We start from the raw sequence: 27,199 nt of genomic DNA on the forward strand, positions 1-27,199 counted from the left end.
ATAATGCAACTTGCACTAGAATGATATCTAACATTAAAACAGTATGGTCATTGAACTGAAGGCAAAGTCTTGCCACACCACTATGAAACATTACATTAGGGGCCACTGCTGTAGTGATCCCAGCCCAGTAAAATTGTTCTCAACAGGGGACAACAGAGGGGTGTTTAGTAGTAACTAAATGTAATGCCTAATTAATGCCCTGTAATACAATGGATGTGACATGTTATTGGATGTCAGTAATTGGCTTGTTATCAAAATTCATTATACTGTACCTCACACTCAGATATGTCTATAATCAAATTCCTTTTCCCCAAAGAAAATATGAAACAATACAGCTGAACCACTGTACAAAACAAGAGAAAAAAAAATAGTCTTTAACAACACTGTCTTATACCAAAGGATTTGACAAAAAAACAACAAATAAACAGACATCATTATTACAACTTAAATGTACAAAATGAAAAAGAAAGAGCTTTATTCTATAGTGTGATGAAGCAAATCATTACAAAAACAAATATGTCGCTACATTAGATATTTAAAAAAAATAAAAATAGTAAACAAGTTCAAATAAAGAGTATCATCATCATCATCATAGAAGGACAACCTGAGTCCTTTTGGCTACTACAACAATACTGTACCATGGACCATGTCTGTGGACTGAGAAAACACACACACACACACACACACACACACACACACACACACATAAAGGGGTCATTTACAGACCCAACTCACAGACTGGGCAGTTTAGTAAGGGTGGCCAGAGACAGGTGTGCCAGAGCTAAACTTGACCCTTCAAATATAGTTACAGTCTATTATTTTCAGACCAATCCGTGAGTGATGAAATATATTTTTTAACCACTTTAACCCTGGCATCTCTATTTTGGACGTCATTATAGTCTAAACATTCAAAAAAATGTTTCAACATAATCCAAAATAGCAAAAATAGGAGGGTTGTCTCATACCCTTGACTCTGTTCTAGCTCCAGCCTGTGTGTCCCTTGTCCACCCCACCAAGCAACACTAAACCCAATCACACACACAGACATACGTAGACGCCACAGTGGCCACTGGATGAAACGTCAACATCACTGCCATAATCGGCAGGGGCAACTTGCCATAACAAGTCGTATATACGCATCTGAGATTACGTTTTTCTGTTTTACAACCATTACTGTTACTATCAACGTAAGATAAGGCATTTTGATATGAAAACCCACTTTTTTAAAAAATGTTGTGATATAGTATCCTATATCACAACTACATGTCTAACATTTGTGACAAACCAAACTGCTTGTAGTAAATCAGCAAGATGATTTTAATAGTGGAGAGACCAGCTGCTTCAATAGACATACGTAGCCTACATAGGTCATGCATGCATTAGGCGGAAGGCCTTGCCTCTGCCAATATGGCAGCTGTGTTGACGCATCGCTCCAATGAACAGCAGTGGCCAATGCGGTATCTACGTGTAAACGTCTATGATCACAAGGTCTGTCTGTCTATGGGGCAAGCCCATGTCTACCGGTGAGCTCAACCTGGTAGTATAAAGGCTACTCATACAGCCTTTAGAAACGACAGGCCAGAAAAGCACAGCCTTCAACAGCGAATTCAGCCTTCGTTTTCCAGGGAACGCTCAAATGCTCATCTCCTTTATAAAAGCAAGCAGCACCCATCTTAATATTCCCATCCCTGACCTCACCAATTTAAGTGATTAAAATATGTAAATTATCAAATTAAGCGGGGAAGAGATTAAAAATATACATGGTAACATATTGGTACCTGTGTATCTATAGGTTACCGGTACCTCGGTGGCTCAATAGTAAGACTCCAAAGATGGCTCAAAGAACTTCAGGCCTTTTGGTCTCTTGTCACAGTCGCACACAAAACCCATACGTGTTCAGGGCTTACATCTCATTCAGATACATTCGAAAACAAGGACATCAAAGCCAGAATAAGAGGTAAAGTATATGGAATGACATTAAACACGTGTATACAATAAATGATAAATAATGTAGGTGGCGGATTATTACTCAGTAAAACTGCTTTGTTTTGTACCATCAGTAAATCAGAGGTATGGTAGTAGTAGAGGACCAAATCCACAAGGGGGCGGTAGGAGCACACATAACACACACACAGCATCCCAAACTGCCATGAGCTAATGTGATGTCAACTGGAAAGCAGGTGGTTTTGAACAAAAGCAAAAGCCTGGTTCTTTCTTCCTCACGGAATTCATGACTCCCCCACACAGTAAAATCCTCAGTGTTCATTTATCCGTTCGTAACTCGGAGAGTACTCGCCGAGTTAAATTAAGTCAGGGTTTTTTCAGTGCAGTTTACCACATCGGACGCTCTGGCTAAAGTACCGGTTTTCTTACAAGTTAGTTTTACCCTACTCCTATCCTAAACTACATTCTTCATGCCCTCTCTCTCTCTCTCCGCTATACGCTCTATTCTTCACCGTCCTCAATTCCCCTCCCCCTCTGCCTCAAACCTCTCCGTCTTTGTTCCTTTCTGTCATGCAACACTCTAGCATTTCACCCTCTCTCTGGTTAACTCTCTCTCAGTAGTGTAAACTTGTCTTTTTGTTGTAATTTTGCATTATAGGTTTTTTGTAGGTTTTTTTATTTTATTATTATTAGTTATTAGTACTGACTCTTTCTCACACATTCAGCATTTAGTACCGAGCTATTTAGTACCAGTGGTTGAACTAAAAAAAGAAGCTCAGAGCGCCCTCTCTCTTTGTCTGACATTAGCATAATTTATAGTTGTTGTACCGTCGTGTGATGGAATATTAACCACATCAACCCTTTTATTCCAATAGCCGAAAGTATAAAATAGGGCTTCAGTGTTTAATTAAGCTTTTATGCTTTGTCTGTTCCAGTGCTTTCCAATTCTCAAACAACGCCGCCCCAGCACAACACATGTGCTTGTGTGAAGTTGACCAGTCCCATATTTGACAGATGAACCAGTTAATAGCTATGAAAGTAATGACCCCTGCAAAAAAAAAGTTTTATTCTGTACCCAAAAATCGTCCGTCTTTAAGTGCTGGCAGATAGTCAATGTCTATTATCCCTATTTGACCACCGTCACTTCTCTTCTGCTGCTCATCATGTGGACCACCTCTCCTCCTTTCCCTCTGCACCTCTTCTCCTCGTCTCTCTTCAGACGGTTGTCCTCTGTCCATCCCCTTCCCCACTGTCTCCTCCATCTTCTCTCTCCCTCCGCATGTTCATTTGTCGGTGACTCCGTCGTCCTCTGTGATGCCCTGAGCCCGGAGCTCTTCCAGGACGTTGTCTAAGTGTCCAGGGTCGGGGAAGCCGTGTCCCGTCAGGTTAGAGCCAAATTCTGTCTTGTGGTGGACCTGTGATCGGAAGAGACAGAGCATTTTACTTCCAGATGGAACAACCTCATTTTGACCACAAACACTGCAGTATATATGCCTCTATAAAAATGTCATCATGTAGAAGTCGGGACCCACATTGGAACGGCATGGCTGCAACGTCGAGCTCAGACTTAATGCAGCCATCTATGACATCAGTCATTGATGAAGTATGACTCCAAATTTGGGCAATGTTTCAACCTGATTCAAGCCCCACCGACTGCCATTATAAAAATTAAGTCAACTAGAGGTTTGGGTTGATATCTAGAGTTCGAGAGACACCCATGTCGCACCGCCGATCCAACCGATAGGTCTCAGCAGCCGGACTTGCAGCATTAGTTCATGTTGAATGGCTTCTGTTGTGTCTGACATCAGTGCATGTTGGAAATCTCCATATACTGTATGTGCATTTGACACGGTTTCTGATGTGTCTGACATCAGTGCCATGTTGATCTTCCCATATGTGCAGTTGACAGGGGCTATATTTGCATCTGACTCCATATATGTGTTGACCCCCCCCTCTCCCCCGACACCGTGGCACACTCAAGCAAACGGCTAGCCTCCTGTAGAGCCACCTTTTAAAAAAAGGAACAAAATGCAGAATCACATTCTATTTTCTGGGTGTTTGTACCTCGTTCCAGATGACGGTGTCAGACTCCCCCGTGGTGCTGGAGGTTCCTACTGAGAAGATCAGCCTGCGGTCCCACGCCACCAGAAGCAATCTCAAAACCTGTTGAAGGAAAACACATTTATAATTAAGAACCCTTACTTTAAGGTGATTTATGAGAGACAGACCAGTCAGCTTGAGGACATAAACCAAAAGCATTTATTTCATCATAGTTTTAGTCAACTTCCCATGGTTTATATGACTCGGATATTATGTTATTAACGTTTCCGGGTTTTCCGGGTTATTTTGGCCATCTGTTTAGAGGACGGATTGAAAGTGATCTTGTTGTGTGTGCTAAAGGAACATACTGTGGTTTATACTGTAGGTAGTAGAACATTTACATTATTAGTTACAAACATTGCCAGTTTATGGAACAACATTATTTAATTGCAGACTAAACTAAAATCACAAAATACAATTCTGGACGCTGACTCGAACAGTCCTAGTTGGTGCGTTTGGATGGTGAATAGTGGGTACCTTGCGGCCTTTCTCGCTGTCGGGGAGGTAGCAGTGTCGAGGAAAGCCTCTGGCTGTGTAGGGCTTGCCTGGGTTCGGGTGCTCAGGTCCCTGGTCAGGGAGAGAGAGGGGTCACATCAATTAATTTATCATCATCAAAGTCTAAAGCTTTTTATTTGGTTCAGGCCACAGTACACAGAGTCATACACCAAGATCATCTCTGCTCAGACAGAATCTAATTTTTGTGGTTTTGTGAACAAACCAACATTCAATAACACACTTAACCACACACACACACACACACACACACACACACACACACACACACACAATTAGAAGACAAAAGAAAACAGAATACATAACACTAAAAGGTACAGGATCCATCACATTTCCTCACATTGAGTATCCAACCTGGAACTACTACATTTATGAATGGCTGCCACGTCTTTAAGAATCATATAGGGTGTATGTAAGGTTGTCTAGGGGAAGTATCCTTGACACCGTTTCATACCAAAGAAAAAGTCTAAAGCTTAAGCCATGCGGATGCGGATCAGTCAAAGCATCGAGGGGAATCACACGCATGGGTCTGTGTCGTACCTGAATTCCTGGAGGGATGTTGTAGATGATGCGTATGGTTTTGCAGTCGGGGTGTCCTGGTAAAGAGTGGGGGATGACGTGGTACTCCATCTTCCCTGCCGGCTGGTTGCCTGTCTTCACACCGTAGATGGTCTTACAGGTTGGACACTGCAGGCTGCAGGAGGAGAGGAGAGGAGTTTAAAGTTTACCACCTAAACTTGAAACCTCCACCAGTCTTGTTGCAGTGATGATAAAACAGTGTATTTGTGAGTAAGCGGGTGTGCTCCTATGAGGACTCCTAACCTGCCGTCCTTGTTGCCGTTGTTGTACATGGCCACCAGACAGTGGAGGTGGTACTGGTGTCCGCACTGGGCCAGTCTCCCCACCGACTCTGCCCTGGAGACGGGCCCTACCCCTGGGCCTTTGTAGCCCGAAGGACCCCCTAACGGCTCCATACAGATGGTACAGTCCTAGCAGACAGGAGGAGGAAGCGGAAGGATGGGGCATTAGAGTGGAGGAGGAGGAGGCTATATGCTGCTCTTTTAATCTCTGAATCATCTCGGAGATCTCAGAGTCAACAGAACAAAGGGGAACTTCAACTCAATGCTTCAATACCTTTTGATTACAGAGAGAATTATGAATCATACCTCCTCTGGTGGACTTTTGACTTTCTGTAGATACTTCTTTACCACCTCCTCTGGAGTCTTGCCTGGAGAGACGAGACAAGAAGGACAAGAAAGCAGAGGAGTGAAGATGGGAGAAAGAGGAGGAGAATGCACGAGTCCTTCCGATCATTAGTATTGAAGGAAACAGTTCACAATCAAATAACAGAGGTGCTACCTTAAATGCACAACAAACCCACAGGGATGAACATGATCTATGCCTATGTCTACTCTCAGATGGTAAAAAGAAACAAGACGGGTTCTAAAAACAGCGTGGCTTCCCTGTCTGTACAAGCAAGTTAGTAGGTGTGCAGTTTGGAGGCCATTCTGGAGCTGTGTAGAACTCCATATTTGGGCAATTGTTTGATGACACGTGGAACTCCATATTAGGGCAAAATGTTGGGGCACATACATACATACATACAAACACTGTTCTAAACGGCTGACCCCTTCGGTGCTACACCATAAAAAAAAGGCACATTATGAAGACACAGTAAGAGGTCTGAGTCTGACAACCAAACAGTCACTTCTTTTGTCATGGTGAGGCCCAAATATGGAGATGACTTCAGTGCTAGCTGGTAGGCAACCTTTCCGGGCACATGTGCGGGCACTGCACTCACCCTTGCGCGTCTGCTTCTTGGTGGTCTTGCGGCAGCAGTGGCCCAGGCCGGGGATGGGCTTGATGTCACTCTTGCTGACGGGAGGAGGGTGGAGGACCAGCTTGGGCGGTCTGGTCAGACACACGGGCAGCGCCGCAGCACTCATCAGAATGCCCGTTATCCCTGCAGGGACGAGACAGACAGATATTAGTATCAGGTTTGATACTGTGTGTGTGTGTGTGTGTGTGTGTGTGTGTGTGTGTGTGTGTGTGTGTGTGTGTGTGAGAGACTATACTTGTGAGGGCCAAATGTCCCCACAAGTATAGTAGAATTTACAAAATAGACTGGTCCTCACTCCTCACAAGTGAAATGGTTGATTTATGGTTAAAAAATGTTTCTAGAGTTAAGCTTACAATTAGGAAAATATTCAGGTTAGGGTTAAGATTAGACATTTAGAGGTTATGTTTAGGGGTAAATGTTAGAGTTATGCCCTATTTATACTAAGCAACGGTGTCATGCTTAAAAAATAGCAGATCTACAAGCTCACAATGTGACGACGTGACGTGTTTCCAGCTTTAGGGTTAAAAATGTCAAAACATAATAATAAAACTAATTAATAGAATCTTAAAATGTTGATGTCTTCACTCACAAGTATAGCAATGTGTGTGTGTGTGTGTGTGTGTGTGTGTGTGTGTGTGTGTGTGTGTGTGTGTGCGTGCGTGCGTGCGTGCGTGCGTGCGTGCGTGCGTGCGTGCGTGCGTGCGTGCGTGCGTTCTCACCTGCGAGTGCAGGGTGGACAGGACTGGATCCATTAAGGTTCTTGACAGGGACAGTGGGCACTCTGCAACACAAAGCACACACACTGGTTACTCACAGGTCCACAACCCTCGCTGACCGACACCGGACCTTGCTGTCTTTTTCAAGTAATTGGTTAGTGATAAGTGATTATCAGATACCGTCTTCAACGACGACGTTGCGTTCCCAAAAGCGGCAAAAAAAGGTACAAAACGACCAAGCGTGGCCACCAACATTGTTGCAGATGAAGTGTTGCTCCAGTTGTGTTTATGAAAAGGGTAGGGTTGAATAGCAAAGGGAACTGGCTAATCATGGCAATACTTAGTTAATTTAGCAGGAATTGTGAGGAGAGATGTGGGGAGAGAAGAGGGAAGTGGAAATGGTGAAACAAATATGTATATTATTTGTTAATGCTTCACAAGTTGACGCCAGCTCAAGAATATTTTTTGTAGCACATCAGTTTGTAGCTTCATGTCGCTTGCTTGAAAATTACTTGTATCCTGTTGCTTTGTCTGCACTAACCTAGCATCAGGGGACCCGCAATGTCTCCTACACAAAACACAGCAACATCCTCAGTGTTATTTTAACTCAGAGAGTATACACATGTAACCAAATGGACCCTTACGGGACCAGTCGCTTACATTTTTATGCTCTCTGTGTTACACAATGGATGCATTATCACTGAAGACGTTACTGTGTACAACTGTGACAGTTCAATGAACACGTCTTCTGGCCTTGTGGTACATAATGGCGATATTAGCAATGGACCACAATGGAGCCCCTGGGGCTTGTTGCGTTATCCTTTCAGCATAACCTTTGACAGTACAACCTGTACTGTTAATATTCGTGTTAATTAAGTATTCAAAAAATCAATCAAACAGACCATGCAAGTTCGTACTCTCTACATACGGTCCTTCCCCACTTTGAGAACCACTGGCCCAGACGAATACTCACATTAACAAATTGATGACCGTCGTTGTATTAACCTGAGTTCTAAATCAGTCAACTCTCACACCAGCAAAAGCTGCAAAAGGCATTAAGGACAAGTTGCTAACAACAGTCCTGTTGACTGATGTTCTGTCTGTGTGATCAGAAATCATTTTATCGTCACAGTCAAACCGGACCATAGCAAACAAAAAATCTCCTAAAACACTTGACTGGTTCAAAAGCACAAGGGACAATAATTCACCCTGCATGGAGGATCAATGCAGCGGCTCTAATATAAATCTAATGCAGTGCTTCACTCCATCTTTCTCTCTGCTTGCGTTTCCTCAGTTCCTTTCAGTCGGTTATCTTCCCTCTCTCTCTTTGTGTCGTCTCGGTCATTTATCTGCTCCCTGCGACTGATCTGTCTCTCTGTTTGACGCCTGGAGCGTGTGAATCTCTGTGTATGTTTATCAGTGTGTGTGTGTGTGTGTGTGTGTGTGTGTGTGTGTGTGTGTGTGTGTGTGTGTGTGTGTGTGTGTGTGTGTGTGTGTTAATTCATGGAGTTTCCCTCTGCTCAGACAGGAGGGTGTCTGAGCAGATCCCCCACACCAGCGTGTTGGGGATTACCTGCACCGTCAGTGAGTGCACCGTCATCTCTGACCAATGCATGTAAAAACCAACACCAACAACACCACCATCTCCACCCCCCCCCCCCCCACCCCACCCCTCAGGACCTGGGATTCCACACTGCCACACGGGTTTAAGGGTGCAACATATAATCAAACTAATTGATGCAATTGATTTAAAAAATATATATATATATCAATCAAGGATTATTTAATAAAATAATCAATCCCCATTTTGGGCATGTGGGCATGTGAAAGGTTTAAAAAGTCAAGAAATGTCAAAACTAGTGAAAATAGCCGATCTACAAGCTCACAACGTCTTGTGCCTTGTGAGCTTGTGGATCGCCTATTTTCACTATGATTGCACGACACAGTTGTGTATAAAATACAGCTTAAAATGGTTAATTGATTCGAAAAAAACACCATTCTCAATTATTCGATGAATCAAAAAAGTAATCGATAGAATAATCACTACAAAAATAATCATTAGTTGCAGCCCTATTCTAGTTGATCAGACCTACTGTAGGACACCAGTAAAATAGAAAACCATCTATAGGAAGGGTTCCTAAACTTCTTTTGTAGGCATTACATTTAGTTTGACTCGGTTCCACAGATAAATATTGTGAAAATAGCCGAACTACAAGCTCACAATGCGTCGCAGTGCGAGGCGTTGTGAGCTTGTAGATCGGCTATTTTCACAGTACATTTGCACATACGTGACATTTGTCCTCCATCCTAACTATTAGCAGTGAGTGCTATTAATACAGCAGTTAGGAGTTAAGTGTCTTGCCCAGGGACACTTTGACACATAGACCGGGGCCAGGGGGTCGAACCGGGAACCTTCCGATTCCAAGTCGCTATTCAAATCTCTATTTTCCAGCATAAGGAGCAACACATGTACTGCACACGAGCACACACACATGCACACAGACACATACCATACTCATAACACCAGGACACATTTACCTACTGTATTTGACAAATGAAGCAAATCTGATCAGCGGGGGGGGCACACACTTGGGGTCTGTGTCCACCAAGGAGTTTTTTTCCCAGAGCGTGTATGTTTTGAATTATTTTCAATGGGAGCGCCACGTATTTTACGCTATGCTGGAAACACCCGCAGCGTGACAAGGGGCTGAGTGTCTACTCTGCACTGGACCGTTCACATGGATTAAAACAAAAATACAGTCTCACGACTGAAAAATGTTGTCAGGCCAAGTCGTGATCTGCAATTTGTGAAACAGCGTGAAAGGAGCCCACGCACACACTAGCGCCGTGTTTCATAAACGATTAGCACAATATGTAGAATTATGACGTTTTGGTGTAGCCAACCAGTTGAGGAAATTGCAGATTGAGGCTTTAACCTTTGCTTCTATGAAATATGTGATATCATTAGGATTTTCTGGAAGATTGAACATGTAGTCTATTTCTAGTTTGACCACTTCAACTACTCTTTAATGTTAAAATAACGAATAACCGAAAATAGGCTATCTACGAGTCGTAGATAGCCTATTTTCGGTGCATGACATGCTTCCATAGAAGACATGCTGACTTCTATGGAATCCAAATGACTCAAATCAGTCATGGTGACTGAGAACTTTAATCCATGCATTCACATCTGCCGTTTTCTATCTGGTCACAGAGAGTTGGGATATTTTCAAATTTGGCTGAGCATTGAGAGCCTTATGTATTCAGCTGAGGGGGAAAAACGAAAAACGAAAACTGTGTCAACCACAGGGCCTTAAAAAAAGGTATGGAAATGGCTAGTTTCTATTCAGCTAGTTCTGCACTTCTGTGAAGGGACACATTTCACCTTCCAAGTCCAGTTAAACAATATGTCAGTATTTATTTGTGCATAACAATGTCCATCTGTCCACCTGTGACATTTAATCATTGCTCCGTTTAAATTAAATGAAGTAGTGCGTACAGAAAATCAGGCAAAGTAAGCACTTCCTGCGACAGTGTTAATTCCCTTCACTGAATACTATTCAACCACTTACAGTGACGGCGACACATTTAATCTTTGTAGTAACAAGTGGTGGCGGCAGTCTCAAAACTGAGCACGGGATTGTGAGCGATTTAGACTTTAGTACACGGCTTTGCGTCTTTGCGTTAAGGGTTTTATGCCGACTTAAAACCGTGTTGTGCAAACAGTCATAAAGTACTGTGGGTGACAGCTGTATGTGCCAACACAGCTGTTTCAACAGGGGTCAGTGAGCGGCCAGCCCATTACAAACTCTAGTTATAGACCTGGAGGCTACTACTGCTGTAGGAAACACACCCACGTGTGGTGGAGAGAGCCTGTGTGTATAAGGTTTAGGCCATTAGAGTGCGTCACCAGGGCTGAGGACTGCCTATTGTCCTCTGGTCATAAAACTACTAGTTGAGGGGATGTTTGGGTGTTGGAACTCACACTCGTCGTACGTTGACATTCTATAGTCGCGAGGGCATTTCATTGACTTGCACTTGTTTACTAAACCCTGGCCCTACCCTTGACTCTCACACGCTTCACTTGAACCCGAGTCGGCCCAAGTGTAGGTACAAACCTAAGCCTTCAATGTGCAAGTTCCCAGTAAAAATATAACACCATAACTAAGAAAATAGCTGATCTCGCTCACAACACATCACGATGCGACAGGTTTCGAACTTGCAGTTTGGCTATTTTTGGCGAGCGACATGTCGTACAACCAAGTATAATTGATCAGGCTTAAGGTCGGTCCCCTCGTAAAATGGCCAAATACTGTAAAAAGGTAAACGGTGCATTTATATCGCACCGTTTATCCAAAGCTTTACAATGTGCATTACATACACCCATTCACACACCGATGGCAGAGGAAACTAAACAATATTGTGCAGACTTCAATCTGTTCAGCACGTGCAGCCTGTGTTAAGAAAAGGCACACGCACAGACAAAACAATGTATGCAATGTACACACATATGGCATGAGTGTTTTGTAAGTCTGGTTTTAATAGGATTTTTGTTTGTCAGGGAACTAAGCTGCTTTAAATTAACCCTGATCACACTATGACCGTAAGAGTGTGTGAGAGAGAGTGAGTGTGAGTGTGAGTGTGAGTGTGAGTCAGTGAGTGAGTGAGTGAGTGTGTGTGTGTGTGTGAGTGAGTGAGTGAGTGAGAGAGAGAGCATTAAATCATGTGACATCAAAATGCCACTGGAATGCCCATGTACATAATGTTAAATCCGTTAAATCCAAATTCAGTTTCGAAAATTGGTTACTAGCCCGCCTGGGAAACCGAAGGTCCCCGGTTCGAATCCAGACCTCAGCAATGTGTCATTTAACCCCCCCAACTGCTCCCCGAGGCAGGCGCTGCTCCCATAGCGCCCACTGCTCCTGTTAGGATGGGTTAAATGCGGATTCCTAATTTCACTGTATATGCAAATATACAGTGACAAATACCACATAGGAGTGTGGACTATATTATTAAACTTTCGCTGTGGCAAATACATTTGTCACCTGGGAGCTTTGGCACGACACCAATCCTAATTTGTAGGACTAGGACACAACCTGCTGTTTCCATTACATACTGCGTGCGTAAATGCCCCTCTCGCTGTACCTGTCCTGCGGGGAGACATGAATGCTTAACCACATAAAACCCCATGCGTTGTTGCGCGGAGTCCCATAGGGATCTATGCTAGTGAATTTTCTGTTTTCGCTCTACATTAACCCATTCGATCCGGGAACGCATCTGTGCCATTTCAGATTTATTTTGCTATTCAAAAATAGCAGATAAACAAGCTCATAGCTCGGATCTGCTATTTTAGAAAAATCATGAAAATGTGTGCAAATCTTTGAATATATATTTTTCTAAAGCGAAATTTCTGGGGGGTCCATGGAACAAAACATTTTGAGATGGGGGTCCGCGGCCAAATACGTATCTAAAAATGTTTTCTAAATCCTGACGGTATGTTGCTATATCAGTGGTGCTCCAACTTTTCCATGTCAAGGACCCCCAAAATGATATGTACTTGGCCGCGGACCCCCATCTCAAAATATGTTGTTTCAGGGACCCCCAGAAGCACAGATTAAAAATGTTAGCTTCAAAACATGTACCGGTATATATATTCAAAACATTTTCAGCCAAAGAAATCTTAAAATGACACAGATGCGTTCCTGGTCTTAATGGATTAAATATCTTCGCTGAAAATAGCCGATCGACAAGCTTGATACTTGACGATCTGCTATTTTCTGAACAGAATTCGGATGCTGGGGTTTAAGTGGTTAACATGCTTTTGTTAAGACTTTCTCTCTTCTTTACTCTAGTACGACAGTCTCTTAACAGCACACGGAGTGCTAAAAATAATTTGGCAGGCTAAAAAGCGAACAGCTGGCAGATCAAGAAAAAAAAAAGAACAAGTAGCACTAACTGAGTCTCGATATAACAGATGAGGGATTAGAGAAGCATCACACAGCAGTTTTGTGGTCTTGTTGTTGGAATAAGGGGAATTGTTTTCTAACCAATAGAGTAGTCTGGAAGTCCCAATGCTCATGAACGTGCCATGAGCATTGGGACTTTCCAGCCACGTGACCTGTAAAAAAGGTCAACTACCTCCACTTTTTGCATGCATTACTTCCATCCAAGTGCGATCTGATTGTTTCATATCGTCGCTGTCGGGCAGAAAACTTGTATCTCCATATTGATGCTTTTTTTTTGGGGGGGGGGGGGGGGGGGTTCTTTTAATGCCTTTATTGATAGGACAGTAGGCTGACAGGACATGGGGAGTGACGCGCAACAAAGGCCGTCGGGCTCGGGACTTGAACCCGCGACGCGCTGTCAGGCTACATTGAGCCTATAGGTGCCTGGACCGCTACGCCTGCCGTACAGGTCTATATTTAATTTTAGCCAACAGTGTAGCCGCTCTACAGCCTCACAACACGTCGCACTGTGATGTGTTGTGAGCTTATAGATCTGCTATTTTAGCAATTTTTTAAAGATATGATAAGATGTTCACCTATAAAGACATGCCCAAAATAGAGTCTTTCTGTGCTTTTTATAAATATTTAACAAATGAAAAGTACTCACAAGAGCTTGTGACTTAACAAGAAGTAAGCCTTGCCGAGCCATGTGGCCCACAAGAGCTTGTGAGTAAATATGTGGCCCATGGCTCTGGAACTATTGGTTCACAAGGCTACTTACTTGTGTGACTAAATAATAACAAAATAATACATTGGATCGAGTGGAACACAGGTTCCTGTTTGCCCATTTCCTGAAAAGTCACGGTTGAGGGCATAGAAGGCTTCAGACAGCGACGATGTGTTAATAATGCATGTAGTGGTTTAGCTCTGCTGGTACTCATGGAGAGCTGTTTAAGACAGGCTAACATTCATAGAGGCCTGCCTTATGCGGCATTATAAATACTTTCCATGGTAATGACAGACTCTGAGACGTCTCCATTGCGTCCGGTCAGTGAGCGGTGACTACAAACATGCACACGCACAAATCACTTGTTGACAGTCTCCTGGGCTCTTGTTACAGTGTAAAGAGGCTGCTGTGTTAGCACAGCGTTTCTCAAAGTGGGTGCCGTGACGCAAGACCAGGGCTTCCGCAGAATCCTAATATCTGGAAATTATCACTTCAGTTTAACCAGTTAGACCCTCTACACTTAGTAATATGGACCATTGCACTGTGCTGCACCTTCTTTTTTGATCTACACCAAATGTCTTCGTAAAAAAAAAAAGCAGATCTACAAGCTTTGTCACTCGCTGCTATTTTTGACGAATGTTCCCCCCCAGAATAGGGATGCTGGGGTTCAAGTGGTTAAACGTCAAGTACAAAGTTATTTTCAAGCTGTCCTAATGGAAACTGGATATTCTCTCATGTTTCTCTCGTGACATAGTGTATCTTAGGTGGAAAGATTTACATATTTACGTACCATAAGATGACATAAATGTAAAGGTGCTATAAAGTAACAATGTAATTCAGTCAAAAGAAAATTGGTTGAGAATCACTGTGTTAGCAGGCGTGGAGTTGTGAGGTAGGAAAGAGGACGAGAAGTCACGACTGATGCTGGATAAGCTTCCTGCAGCTCATTAACACACTTTCCAGAAGCCCAAACTGTCACATCGGTGATGTATAACAGATGTAGGAGCATTGCGCACACACATTTGAATAAATATGATGAATGCCGAGTGACAACATGCATGAAGCAAAGTCGAGTCTGATGGCTTCTTGAACGTCTTTTAAAAGGATAACAAAAGACATGCACATCTTGAAAACAAATCGGAAGGGTGCTGCATCCAAAAAATATCTGGTGAACATGAAACGGAACAATCTCCTTCCTGAATGTAGCTCCTGTTAAAAAGGATTTTAATCTGCAAAACAAGTGACGTGTCAAGCAATACAGGCTCTTCCTCAGACTTCTGTCAGACGATCAGATGAAGTCTGATGAAGAGACTGTGTTGCTTGAAATGTCACTTTTTTGCAGCTTAAAATCACATTAACCCCTAGCTTCCCTTCTCTGGGCAAGTCATAATAGGCAAACATTCGGCAGATCTACAAGCTCATGAAGCGTTGCGTCATGAGCTTGTAGATCGGCCATTTTCAGGGAAGAGATCTGGTGTAGAGGGGAAGGGGGGGAGGGGACCAATCTTAACACATCCACCGCCAGAGGTTAATCTCATAATGTACTCACCAGTGCCAAGGTGTTTTTGTTGTTTTTTTGTTTTTTTCATGTCGCCATAGATCTTGTTAAAATCCTTAAGATTGAGCCGTGAACGGTCTGTTTACATCCGCGAGATCTCCCTGTATCTCCCAGTGAAGACCGCATGTCAAACGGACTTCCATGACTGTAGTTAGAGCGGATTACGTTAAACAGTGAAATGCGAGGAGAAAAAACTACAGGAAGAGAATTGAGTTTCAGTTTCGTCTGTAGAATGGGAGCGGGCGTGATCGTCGAAACCGGATCCCAAATAATTCTATTTCCTGTCATCAAACCGGAAACGGAAGTGGATCAAAAAAATTCCGAAAGTGCACCCGGACCGCGCATGCGCGAAAAGACCGCAGCCCGTAGGACTACGGGCTCGGCGCTTAACCGTTGGATTTAACGGCCCGTAGAACTACGGGCCCGGCGGTAAAGGTGTTAACGGGAGCTACTTGGTGTGAAGATTTTTCTGATCTATTTTCTTGGATGTCCTTCTCATGCTAGCTTATCTGTCCCTCTATCCATCCGTCTATGGAACATCTCATCCCGTCAACAAGCTGTCGTTATCTGGTATGGACCGCTATAACTAGTACACAGACAGCGTGGGGGCTTCAATATCTTTCCGACTACAACAAATGTGTCGGGCCGTGCCGCGCAACAAATTATTTCACAGGTTGTTCTGGATTTGTTTCCATATGCTACGGCTCGGTTTCAGATGAGGTTTCTCAGAACCTATTTAGGGCCCTGCTCAGGTGGTACGAACCCTGAGTTCTGGGAACGCAGAACTGAAAACGTCCGGTATACTTTCACATTGTTTTTCGGAGATCGCTTTTTTGTATACGTTTTATGACGTACCTCCCTCTCCAGTGGGCGTTTCTGGTGATAATGGAAACAAACACAAATACATACAGAACTTCACAGGTTCTGGAAGGTTATGGGTTAACCAAATCCGTGGTCAAAAAGAGACAAGAGATGTGACTGGATACCTTCCTCCCATTAGAAAAACTTAAATAAAAATAAGAACAACTGAAAATACTGGAGTAAAGTATAGTGACACCAGGAACCTCCATTAAAACTATAGTTCGATATCGAGAATAATTTATTCAATGGATAAAATAGCTTCTCCCTGGAGAGGTTTCGAAAGACACACTAGTCTCTCGACCTTTCATGACCTCAGTACTCCCACCCTATCAGACACTCCCCTTCCTTTGTCCTCTCCTCCCTCCCTCCGCGCCGCTCCTCCGCTCGTCCCTGGGGCCCAGATGGTCATCAGCTGGCTTGATTAAGGGCTGAACGTGAACCGTGCGTTGCTGCGTTCCCACACACACTCCCACACGAATTATACACTCACGCAGGTGCACGCTGTTATGGAAGTTATAACTTTGACTGTTAAGGGAAAATTATTATAAAAGGTCTAAACCAGTGGTTCTCAAAGTGTGGTCCACGGACCCTCAGCGTTCCTTGAGGGGGTTCTAAATGGACTCTTGCAGGTCTGTAACTCTGAGAGTGTACAAATGGAACCAAATGGACCCTTACGGGTCCATTTGGTTCCGTTTGTACACTCTCAGAGTTACGGGGGTCCTTGAAATAACATGTAAAAAAGAGAACCACTAGTCTAAACCAGACAAACCTTCTTTGTCTAATTGTGGACAGGTTGTTTTGTGATGACATTCCATCTGTCAAGGTTACACAGCCGCAAGAGGACTTATTGTCTATGGAACTCTGTTATCGCATGTCTGCTCCAACTCCTGCAGAACAGGATACTGTACTGTCTGTCATATCTCATGTTGTTTGGCACCTCGCTTGAGGCTTTCTGTAATAAGCCCTTAAGACCAACGGAAACCTCCCTCTCAGAAAGAGCTGCGAGACACTTGACCTGCTAACATTTCTCCTGTTTCAACCATTAAAAATCCACTAAGACAAGTTCTTGTGATCAACTTTCATTACCTCACCTTCACACTTGATTACGGATATAAATTTAGAAGCTTGCATAGTGGAGCTTCCAATGCAACACACACACACACACACACACACACACACACACACACACACACACACACACATTGTAGTTCCAACTCCCATATCAAACAATTTTCAAAAAAAAACGCAAATATATATGTAAAAGTTTTCAAGAATAGAAGATCTATGAGCTCTCAACGTGTCACGTTGCGTCGTAAGCTTGTAGATCAGCTATTTTCGAAATCATGTAGAACATCTAAAAATACATCTTAATCTCCATATTTGGGCATATACAGTATATGACGGCAGACGTAAGATTCAGAACAGATTCACTCACACGCACGCAAGCAGAGATTTCACGGCACGCATTTATAGATAGATGTATACATGGATACTACCCAGTATATTACAGCGTTGCTTGCCGACAAGAACTGATTTTCAGGAAGGAGTGTAAAACTAAGGTGAGCGTCTTATCTTAAGCTCCATCTTGTCCTTGAGCATCTAGAACTAATCATGGAACCTGTTCATTTACTTGTGTGATGACATACTCATTACATCTTATTCATGAGATGCCAGGCTACTCAACAGGATGTCATTGATAATGCGCATAAGATTAAGATTCATCATACGGGCCAGCCGGCCGACCAGCCAGGCACTGGCAGCCTGAGACAAAGTAAGTGCCCCAGACAGTAGAGACAGTGACGTGTCAGGGTTGGGACTCTGCGCCACTTTGTGCCTCATTCATTGTCTTGTCTAGGTCAGTGGTTCTCAAACGCTTTAAATTTAAAAGACTCCCATAACTCTGAGACTCTTCAAAACTGAACCAAATGGACCCACAAGGGTCCTTTTGGTTCCATTCGTACACTCAAGAGTTACAGACCTGTAAGGGTTCATTTGGAACCCCCTCAAGGAACCCTGAAGGTCCCCAGAGAACAACTGGTCTAGGTTATGTCATCTCATGAGTATTGTGTTGGTCTAGTTCTCCTGTCTGCCCCAGCTGTATCTCGTTTGTAATCTCTCCTAATGAGCGTTTGTTGATCGGTCTTGTTTCCCAGTCAGTCATATAAAATCTACAATCTCACAACTCGTTGCATGATTGTGATGCATTGTGAGGTTGTAGATAGGCTATTTTCACTATTTGTCATACAGCGAGATATATAGAGGCTTAAAGGTAGGGTAAGTGATTTGCAATTATTCAAATAATTGCAAAATGGGTCTATGTTCTGATCGTGCTCGTTACTATAGAGTGTCCTGTCCATATAAGGAGTCTCCAATATCTCTCCAGCTCTTTATTAAACAGAAAATGCATTTTCAGTGCTCTCTCCTGATTGGCTTAAAATGTGTCACCTACCTGAAAATGTACTATATTCTGTTTACTAAAGAGCTGGAGAGACCCCTGTGACCAAACAAACGCTCTGTAGCAATGATTACTATCAGAATATAGTACTTTAACCTTTTTAACAAAAAAAAGAAAAATACCAAAAAATATCACTTACCCTACCTTTAAGTGGTTAAAGTGGCAGGGAAATTACATTTTCGGTCATTTTATTTTGAAGTTTCAGTCTGAAACGGCCTCGCAACCAATCAGAAGGTCCCATCCTTTCAGGCTATGGAACAGCGGAATCTCACTCACTGCAGCTGTGTGCCGCAGAAGGGCTCGTATTTGTAGCCTGCCGGCTCACGCTGCCCAAGAGAGACGGACAGTGTGAAGCATGTTTGTGTCTACCGTGCTTATTTCTAACCGATGATGTTTTCAGATACATCTTTTGGTGTGCCGATTAAGTTTAAAATGAGTAATACACCGTCTGGACATCATCTTGAATGAGATTCAAAACGGAGTAACTCCGTAATTACAAATGGGGGCATCCTTCTAGCCCAGTGGTTATGGTGCACGCATACCACATGGGCGCAATGCTCTCATCAGCGAGTCTCCGTTCGATTCCTGGCCAACCAGAGCATTTGCTGAATGTATTTCCCTACACTTAGCCTGCATTTCCTGTCTCACTCTCCCCTATCGCTGTCAACTAAAGGCTTAAAAATGACCCAAAAACCTAAAAATAAATGTGGTATGTACAAATAAGCTTGCCTTACACATTTGCCTATCAGTGTTTAGAGCAACCTCTATGGGATAAGAGCTGTGATCTGGAAACCTGTTGTGTGCCACTGGATGCATGCCAACACATGTGTTTTTCTCCTCTCTCTCTTTCTCTCTCTTCATCCCTCGCTTGCTACATCTGGTTCACCAGATTCTGGCGGCCCCTCACGCTCCACGACACAGGTCCTTTTGTGTTCTCATGCCTCTGGCTCGGCGGCGGTGTGAAACCACCACTCCGTTTGCCACTTCCCTTCCTTCATGCTATCTGCCATCTAGTTCTCACACTCCCCCAGAGAGAGAGAGAGAGAGAGAGAGAGAGCACATTCTTTCCTGCAGTCCCAGTTAGCATAGTCAATATTTACTTTCTCCGTGTGTTTGTGTTTCCCTGTTGACTGCTCCTACTAGGAACCAGGTCTCTGTAAGATCAATGTGAGAGATGGTACTGGAAAAAAAGGACCCACGGTTATTTCATCACACTCCGGACTTTACTGTGTAACTGTTGTATTTCTATGTTTATGTTTTAACCGCATGAATCCTAGCACATCTACGAGCTTTGCAACGTAGCTCTGCCATCTGCCGACGTGTAATCTTTAGTGTATAGGGAAAACAGAGGGAGCTTAATACAGAACCCTGGGGGACTGCGGTGAACTAACTATAATATACTTAGTTGACTTAAGTGGTGACACTGAAACACCAAAGCAGAGTGTGTGTGTGTGTGTGTGTGTGTGTGTGTGTGTGTGTGTGTGTGTGTGTGTGTGTGTGTGTGTGTGTGTACACACTCTCTCTCTCTCTCGCTGGCCTCGTTTCTCGCACCACGGTGCGATCAATCTTTGACTTGTTTCTTTGTGTGCGTCTATCCTTTCCTTCCATCCCTCCTCTGTGTGTCCCTACATCCAACCACACCCTCCCTCCCCCTGTTCTGGCCGTCTCGTCTAGTCACTGAGTCTAGGAAGCTGTCTGTGCACACAAGCACAAACTATAACCCCCCCCCCCCACACACACACACACACCCACCCTCTCTCTCCCCAAGACCACGCCAGTCGTCCTCTGAAAGCTCCTGTGAGAGCAACAACCCAGGAGGCATCAACAATGCTGACTGGGCCCTCTCTTTGCTATTGTCTCCCATCTACCCCCACCCCTTAATCGCCCCCCCACCCCACCCCACCCCCGACCTCGCCCTGCCCTAACCTGAACTAGAGCACGACCCATGCCAGATTTCTGCGTCCAATGCCCATCCCCATTTTTTGAAGAGTCCTAGGGCCAGTGATTCTCAAACTTTTTAATTTCAAGGACCCCCCCTGTTTGTAATGCATTGTGCCACGGACGGACCCCCATTTTTAAATCTGGGACCCCCAATCTATACTGCCAACTCCTAAGAGTTACAGACCCATAAGGGTCCATTTGGACCCCCAGTTGGTCCCCCAACCTGACATTGAGAACCAGTTGTCCTAGACCACCGATTAACAATGTTTTGACCGATAACTTGCAAAATGTTCTAATTTGATTAAAGTTTCCATTTGAGAACTATTTAACTTATAACATAAGTTAAGTTTTCTATCCGACTTTAAGTGATGTGCTGGAATCCCAGAGGGAAACGATCAGAGGAAGAATAATGAGAACCTTTTCAAAAGAGAGGAGAGAAGAGAAGAGGAGAGGGAGAGGAAGAGGAAGAGGAGAGGAGGAGGAGAGGAGGCGGAGCATTGTGTTGCTAATGCAGACCAGGCTTCAGTGATCTGACAAAGGTTACCGTGGAGACCAACAATGGGGGCCTCGGAAGGGGCCCCCAGACCACTGAGACGAGACTGGAAAGGAGAGAAGGAAGGAGGTAGGAGAGAGAGAGAGAGAGAGAGAGGGACAGAGAGAGAGAGGGACATAGAGAGAGAGGGACAGAGAGAGAGAGAGGGACAGAGAGAGAGAGGGACAGAGAGAGAGACAGAGACAGAGAGAGAGAGAGAGAGGACAAAATAATGGCTTCTTTTAGCAAGTTATTAAATTGTACTTGTACACTAGTATTTACCCTGGTCTGTAGTAGGCTATTTCATGTATTTACTAAAAGAGAGAAAGAAGAAAAGTTTGAAACCAATTTGTGATGATAATTTCACATTGTTGAAACGATGATTTATAGATTTTTTTTAAACGAAAAATAAAACTATTCTGGTGACGATCTGTTGAAGAAAGACAAACTGCGGGCGGCGGTGTTGAAAACATAATGACACTGTGAGGTTATTCAGAAAAAAGTGACTAGAAGATGGAGGGGGAAGGGAGAGGATGTGAAAGAGAGAGAACAAGAGAGAAGCAGACAAGCAGGGAGGTTGGAAAGAACGATGGAGTCACAGAGATGAGAGAAAGGTGGAAGTATGGGGTAACACATGTAAGAGCTCCCTAAAAAGGCTATGCAGTATGCACACTAGGGCTGCACGATTCTTGCTAAAATGAGAATCACGATTTTCCTCCATAAGAATTGAGATCACGATTCTCACACAATTCTTTTGTAAATATAAAAATATTAAGCAAAAAAAAAAAAAAAAAAAAAATTAATTGAAAAAAGTGAAAATCGAAAATCGAAAAAAGTGAAAATCGAGATCGCATAGGTGTCTGAATCGAGATCACGATCTTTTTTCGATTAATCGTGCAGCACTAATGCACACTACAAAAAAAGAGCAATAAGGATAGTTCACAATGTTGGGTATCTTGAGCACACGAATGCATTGTTTTTACAGTCACAGATTACAAAATTCATGGATCTTGTCAAATTTAAATCTGTGCAGATGGTTTTTAAAGGAAGGAATTATTTACGGGGCCGTAAAAAAATAATTTAAGGATAGAGAAGGACGGTGTGACCAGTAAGGAAGATTTACTTCACGAAGAGATAAAACAAAGCAATAGTACACCACGTTTTAAACATTAATATAAGAAAAGCACTTTGAAGAAGTACAGCAATGAGGAGGGAAATGGAAATTCTTGATGCTGATGGAAAGGTTTGTAGGGTACTGCAATGTGAAGTTGTGTTGAAGTAGTAATGTATGTGTAAATTTGGTTCTTATATTTGTTTTCTTTTTAATATATTTTTTCTCATAAGATTTTGTGTTAATAAAAAAACTGTTATGAAGGGGTAGGATATTACAAACATTAGCTTCCTCTTGCTCCTTTTTCTTAACACATGTATGATTTATTGTTTGTTGAGATAGTTGGATTGTTTTTAATATATTTTGTATTTTTACTTTTAGAGTGACTTTTTTCTTGTATGGTGTTCGAAACAAATAAAAAGAAAGAGAGAGAGAGAGAGAGAGAGAGTGAAGGAGAGATAGAGGACAGTGTGTGGGGGGGAGGGTGTCATTGTTGACCTGCGGACCCTCATGTCCTCACCCCCTCCGGCTGCCAGACACTTGCTCTCTCTATTGTCTCTCTCTCTCTGTTCTGTCCTCTACAGACGCAGGACAGTCAAAGGGACAGAGCTGTCTTCTGACGACACAGGTTGAGCACTATGGTAAACACTTTCTCACTCTCACACACACACACACGGTGACACAGCCCAGCGTGATAAGGGCATTCACATACAAATACACACATGCAGTAACACGTGCAAATGTGAACGCAGTAACGCACATTAACATATGCACGCTTTTTCACACACCCCCTCACTCAGATGGCAGGATCCCTGCAATACTGGTGGCTGTTCCTCCATCTGTGTGTGAGGAACTGATACTGACACAAAACGATTCATTACAGTCATGTACTATGTGGTTTGGTCATATTCTACTGGCTGATGGATCTATCGAATCCATCACCATAAGCCAGTAGAATATCGTTGCTGTCGGGTGGAAACCTTGACCAAAAAAACAAAAAAAAGCAGATCTACAGCTACTTTCACTCCTTTTGTGTGACACTCTGGTACAACGAAGTAGGGCATTAGTCTGTGAAAGAAATATGGAGACATGAGGTTTCTGCCCGGCAGCAGCGATATGGTATTATGATGCAATCCCTCCATCCATACACCACAAACACACAGACCGTGTCCAAGTTAAATGACAGCTAGTACTGGAATTCCACAAGGTCGTTTAGCTGACCTTTTGGGTTCCCTCTTTAAGTATCCTAAATCACTTGAAACCTAGCATTACCTTTCTGCAGATCAATAAGCTCAAAACGCGATGCAGACAAAATATATTCCAACAGGGGGCTGGGGTGGTAGAAATATATGAACCCATTAATACCTGGAACGCATCTGTGTCACTTTTAGATTTCTTTAGGCTATTCAAAAATAGCAGATATACAAGCTCATAGCGCGGCACCGAGTGCCGCGCTACGAGCTTGTAGATCTGCTATTTTTGAAAAATCGTGAAAATTATTTTTTTACATTTTTTCCCGAAAAACTGTTAGGATTTAGAAAATGTTTAGAAGCGGCCTCAGGTCTTAATGGGTTAAAAAATGCAGAAATATTGCTAGCCATTCTCTGTCACTCTGGTCAGAGAGTGTGTGTGTGTCTGTGTGTCTGTGTGTGTGTGTGTGTGTGTGTGTGTGTGTGTGGGGGTGTGTGTGTGTGTGTGTGTGTGTGTGTGAGAGAGAGACTCACCCTGATGCAATGAGTGCTCTGGACTGGGCCATGGCGATCCTCTGCAGCGCCGGCCTGCTCAGCCCCGCCAAACTGGACCGCTGCGGCAACGGGGCGTGGCACAGCGTGGAGGCCGACGACGACGGCGTGCGGTGCGGCTTCATCACCATGGGAGACGGCGAGGGCACGGGGGAGGGGGGAGTGGTCACGCCGGCCGCCGGGGTCACCAGCGTGGCCGTGGGCACCACGTCGCCCGGCAGAGGGGGCAGCGACGACGCGGACGGGTGCGGGTTCTGAGTGGACGACGACGACAACGACGGCGGCTGCGGGGGCGGGAGGGACGGGGGCGGCGGCCTATTAGAAGAGGCTCCTCCCGCCAGGCCGAGGGAGGCGGTGCCCGAGGCGAGGGCGGCCAGCGACTGGGCGAACAGCTGGGCGTTCCTCCGCGGCGAGGCGTTGTTCCTGGAGATGGCCAGGCCGTGCGGGAGCGTCAGGGAGTAGTTGGAGTTGGAGTTGGAGTTCAGCTGCAGCCCGCGGCCCAGCGTGGCCGAGCGGGACGGACTCAGGGCTTTGGCGCCGACCGCCGCCGAGTTCTTGGGCCGCTGCATGGTCAGCGAACGTCTGCCTAGAGTCTGTATGCCCTGCATGCCCCCTGCCGTTCCCGACTTCACGCTCAGGACCAGCATGCATTGCTGGCAGGCGCAGGGCTGGCCCAGCAGAGTGGCGGGGGGGAGCCCCCCTCCGTTGGGGTAGACCGGGTTCCCGTTGCTCATGCTAGCCCCCGACACCCCGACGCCCAGCAGGGCTCCCGTCAGACCCCCGCCACCGCCTCCTTTGGGAAACGGAAGGGGTCCGGACACCAGCGGGTACGCCATGTCGGCGCGCCTCTGGATTCTCCGGCACCGCTGGCTCTGACGGTTCACCTGCGGGAATGACGCACACACACACACGCACACACATTATATGAAGGCATTTCTGCTACCGACAGAGAGACAAATAGATGGAAGAATGGATGGAGAGACAGATCTGATCGTTCAAACAGTGATTGCCAAGCAAGTCCAGGCGTGCCTTGTGATTTTGTGACAAACACACATTTTCAAATATATACAACAAGCTATGAAATATGTGGTGTGCAGTGGTGTAAAAAGTACTCAAATTCTTTACTTAAGTAAAAGTACCAATACTGCAATATAGAAATACTCCGTTACAAGTAAGAGTCCAGAATTCAAAATTTACTTGAGTAAAAGTACAAAAGTATTGGCATCAAAATGTACTTAAAGTACCAAAAGTAAAAGTACAAACATATTTGAAAATAGCAGATCTACAAGCTCACAACGCGTCGCGATGCGACGCGTTGTGAGCTTGTAGATCGGCTATTTTCAAATAGCTTAGGTATAAAATAGGCCTAAAGTGGTTAAAGTATGTTTCATAATATAATAATTTATATCTGAAAAGTAACTAGTAACTAAAGTTTTCAAATAATTGTAGTGGAGTAAAAGTACAATATTTGCCTCTGAGATGTAGTGGAGTAGAAGTAGAAGTATTGGAAATTGAAAATACTCAAGTAAAGTACAGATACCTCAAAATTGTACTTAAGTACAGTACTTAAGTACATGTACTTAGTTACTTTCCACCACTGACAAAAGTTTGAAAACCACTGGTCCACACACACGCACACACACACACACCTGTGTCATGCTCTGGAAGTCGATGAGGTAACAGAAGCCTAGCGGCGCCAGGTCCAGACACGGCTGCTGGCGTTCGTGTGCGCTCTGGATGGCGATGGCCACCTCCATGTCGTAAGGGGTCCAGGAGCCGGCGTCGTTCTCCCACTCCCACTGCCAGCCTTGTCCCGGGGCCGTCACGGGGTCATAGAAACTCCTCCGAACCGGACGGATGGTCCCTGCAGGGACGCAAGCCAAAAAGGAGGGAAATATTAATCTCTCTGAAGTTACGTTTTTTTTTCTGCAATTTTGTCAAAGTCAGAGGCACAACAGGAGAGTGAGAAGAGGTTGGATGGAGTTCAACATATCTCCACATTTCATCTTTTTATGTTTTTTACCCCCCTGCTATTTTATACTTCAACACGATAGTGATGAGTGAAAAGAGCTGATCTATGTGGCGGATTGCGAGCTTGTAGATCTGCTATATTAGCCCTTTTAAAAAAAAGAGGCCTGTTTTCACCTATAATGACACGACAAAAATAGGGAGGTCAGGTTGAAAGTATTAGTATTAACACGATTTTTTCCCTCTACACCAAATCTCTTCGCCAAAACAATCTCACGTGTCGCTACATAACGCATTGTGAGCCTGTAGATCTGCTATTTCCGACGAATGTTCACCTATTATGACATGCTACAAATCTGCACCCTGCAGATTTGAACCAGACACCTTTATATGCGTTTCCAGGAAACGGATATATGCCACCTTCTGGAAACCCGGGACTACAGTTATACGGCAGATCCTATTGCAGTATATCTGTCTTCTATTGGCTCGGCCCCTCTCTCTGGGACTCTGGTCCTCTCTCTCTCTCTCTCTCTCTCCGTGTCTGTCTCTCTGTCTGTCTCTCAGGGGGACACAGGGACAGGAGGAGTGTCCCTGAACCAACCAACCAGAAACTACCTCTGTCTCTCCAGGGGTAACAGCCTATTCAGTCAATGCCAGAACGAGGAGGTGTGTGTGTGTGTGTGTGTGTGTGTGTGTGTGTGTGTGTGTGTGTGTGTGTGTGTGTGTGTGTGTGTGTGTGTGTGTGTGTGTGTGTGTGTACACGAGAGAGACAGAAACAGGGTCAGAGAGAGATGCGAGCGTAGAGAGAGAGAGAGAGAGAGAGAGAGAGAGAGAGAGAGAGAGAGAGAGAGAGAGATCGGTACAAAGAAGCAGTGTTGTTGGCGCGTCTAGCATGGGCACATCAAAGGGGACTCCTTGGATGCATTGGAACTGCATTTATTTAAAACTGTATAGTAGACACTCAGAGAACGCATGCTTGGCCAAGAGCCTCAAGGGGAGAGACTTTAAGTGTGTGTGTGTGTGTGTGTTGTGCATGTGAAACACCAGGACAAATGAATGGGAAATCAGTTCGTAAGAGTGTGGCTATAAGCACAGAGAGAAAGGATGCGAGCGAGCGAGAGAGAGAGAGAGCAATAGCGAGAGCGAGACCCCAATGGAGTAAACAAAATGGAAACTAAAATACAACTACCTGCCATATTGGAAAGATCCAACCAAAAACCAGAGTAACCTGGAATGCTATTTGGCC

The 27,199-nt window shown here is 44.3% G+C and overlaps 1 protein-coding gene across 2 annotated transcripts in view; it reads right to left on the reverse strand.

The window, feature by feature from the left end:
* Positions 1–1,228: 1,228 nt before the first annotated feature.
* Positions 1,229–27,199, reverse strand: part of LOC308074192 (E3 ubiquitin-protein ligase DTX4-like) — a 47,481-nt gene continuing 21,510 nt past the window's right edge. For both annotated transcript variants that reach the window (XM_080413530.1, XM_080413529.1), the window contains exons 3-12: positions 25,635–25,849; positions 23,968–24,869; positions 7,117–7,178; positions 6,359–6,520; positions 5,724–5,785; positions 5,380–5,546; positions 5,098–5,251; positions 4,522–4,611; positions 4,009–4,107; positions 1,229–3,359 (exon numbers count right to left, since the gene is read on the reverse strand). In XM_080413530.1, the coding sequence (XP_080269656.1) occupies positions 3,228–3,359; positions 4,009–4,107; positions 4,522–4,611; positions 5,098–5,251; positions 5,380–5,546; positions 5,724–5,785; positions 6,359–6,520; positions 7,117–7,178; positions 23,968–24,869; positions 25,635–25,849 (2,045 nt within the window). In that variant the 3' untranslated portion in view covers positions 1,229–3,227. The remainder of the gene's footprint in view (positions 3,360–4,008; positions 4,108–4,521; positions 4,612–5,097; positions 5,252–5,379; positions 5,547–5,723; positions 5,786–6,358; positions 6,521–7,116; positions 7,179–23,967; positions 24,870–25,634; positions 25,850–27,199) is intronic.

This window comes from Gymnoscopelus braueri (genome assembly GCF_963280865.1).
Source record: "Gymnoscopelus braueri genome assembly, chromosome: 2".
NCBI lineage: Eukaryota > Metazoa > Chordata > Actinopteri > Myctophiformes > Myctophidae > Gymnoscopelus > Gymnoscopelus braueri.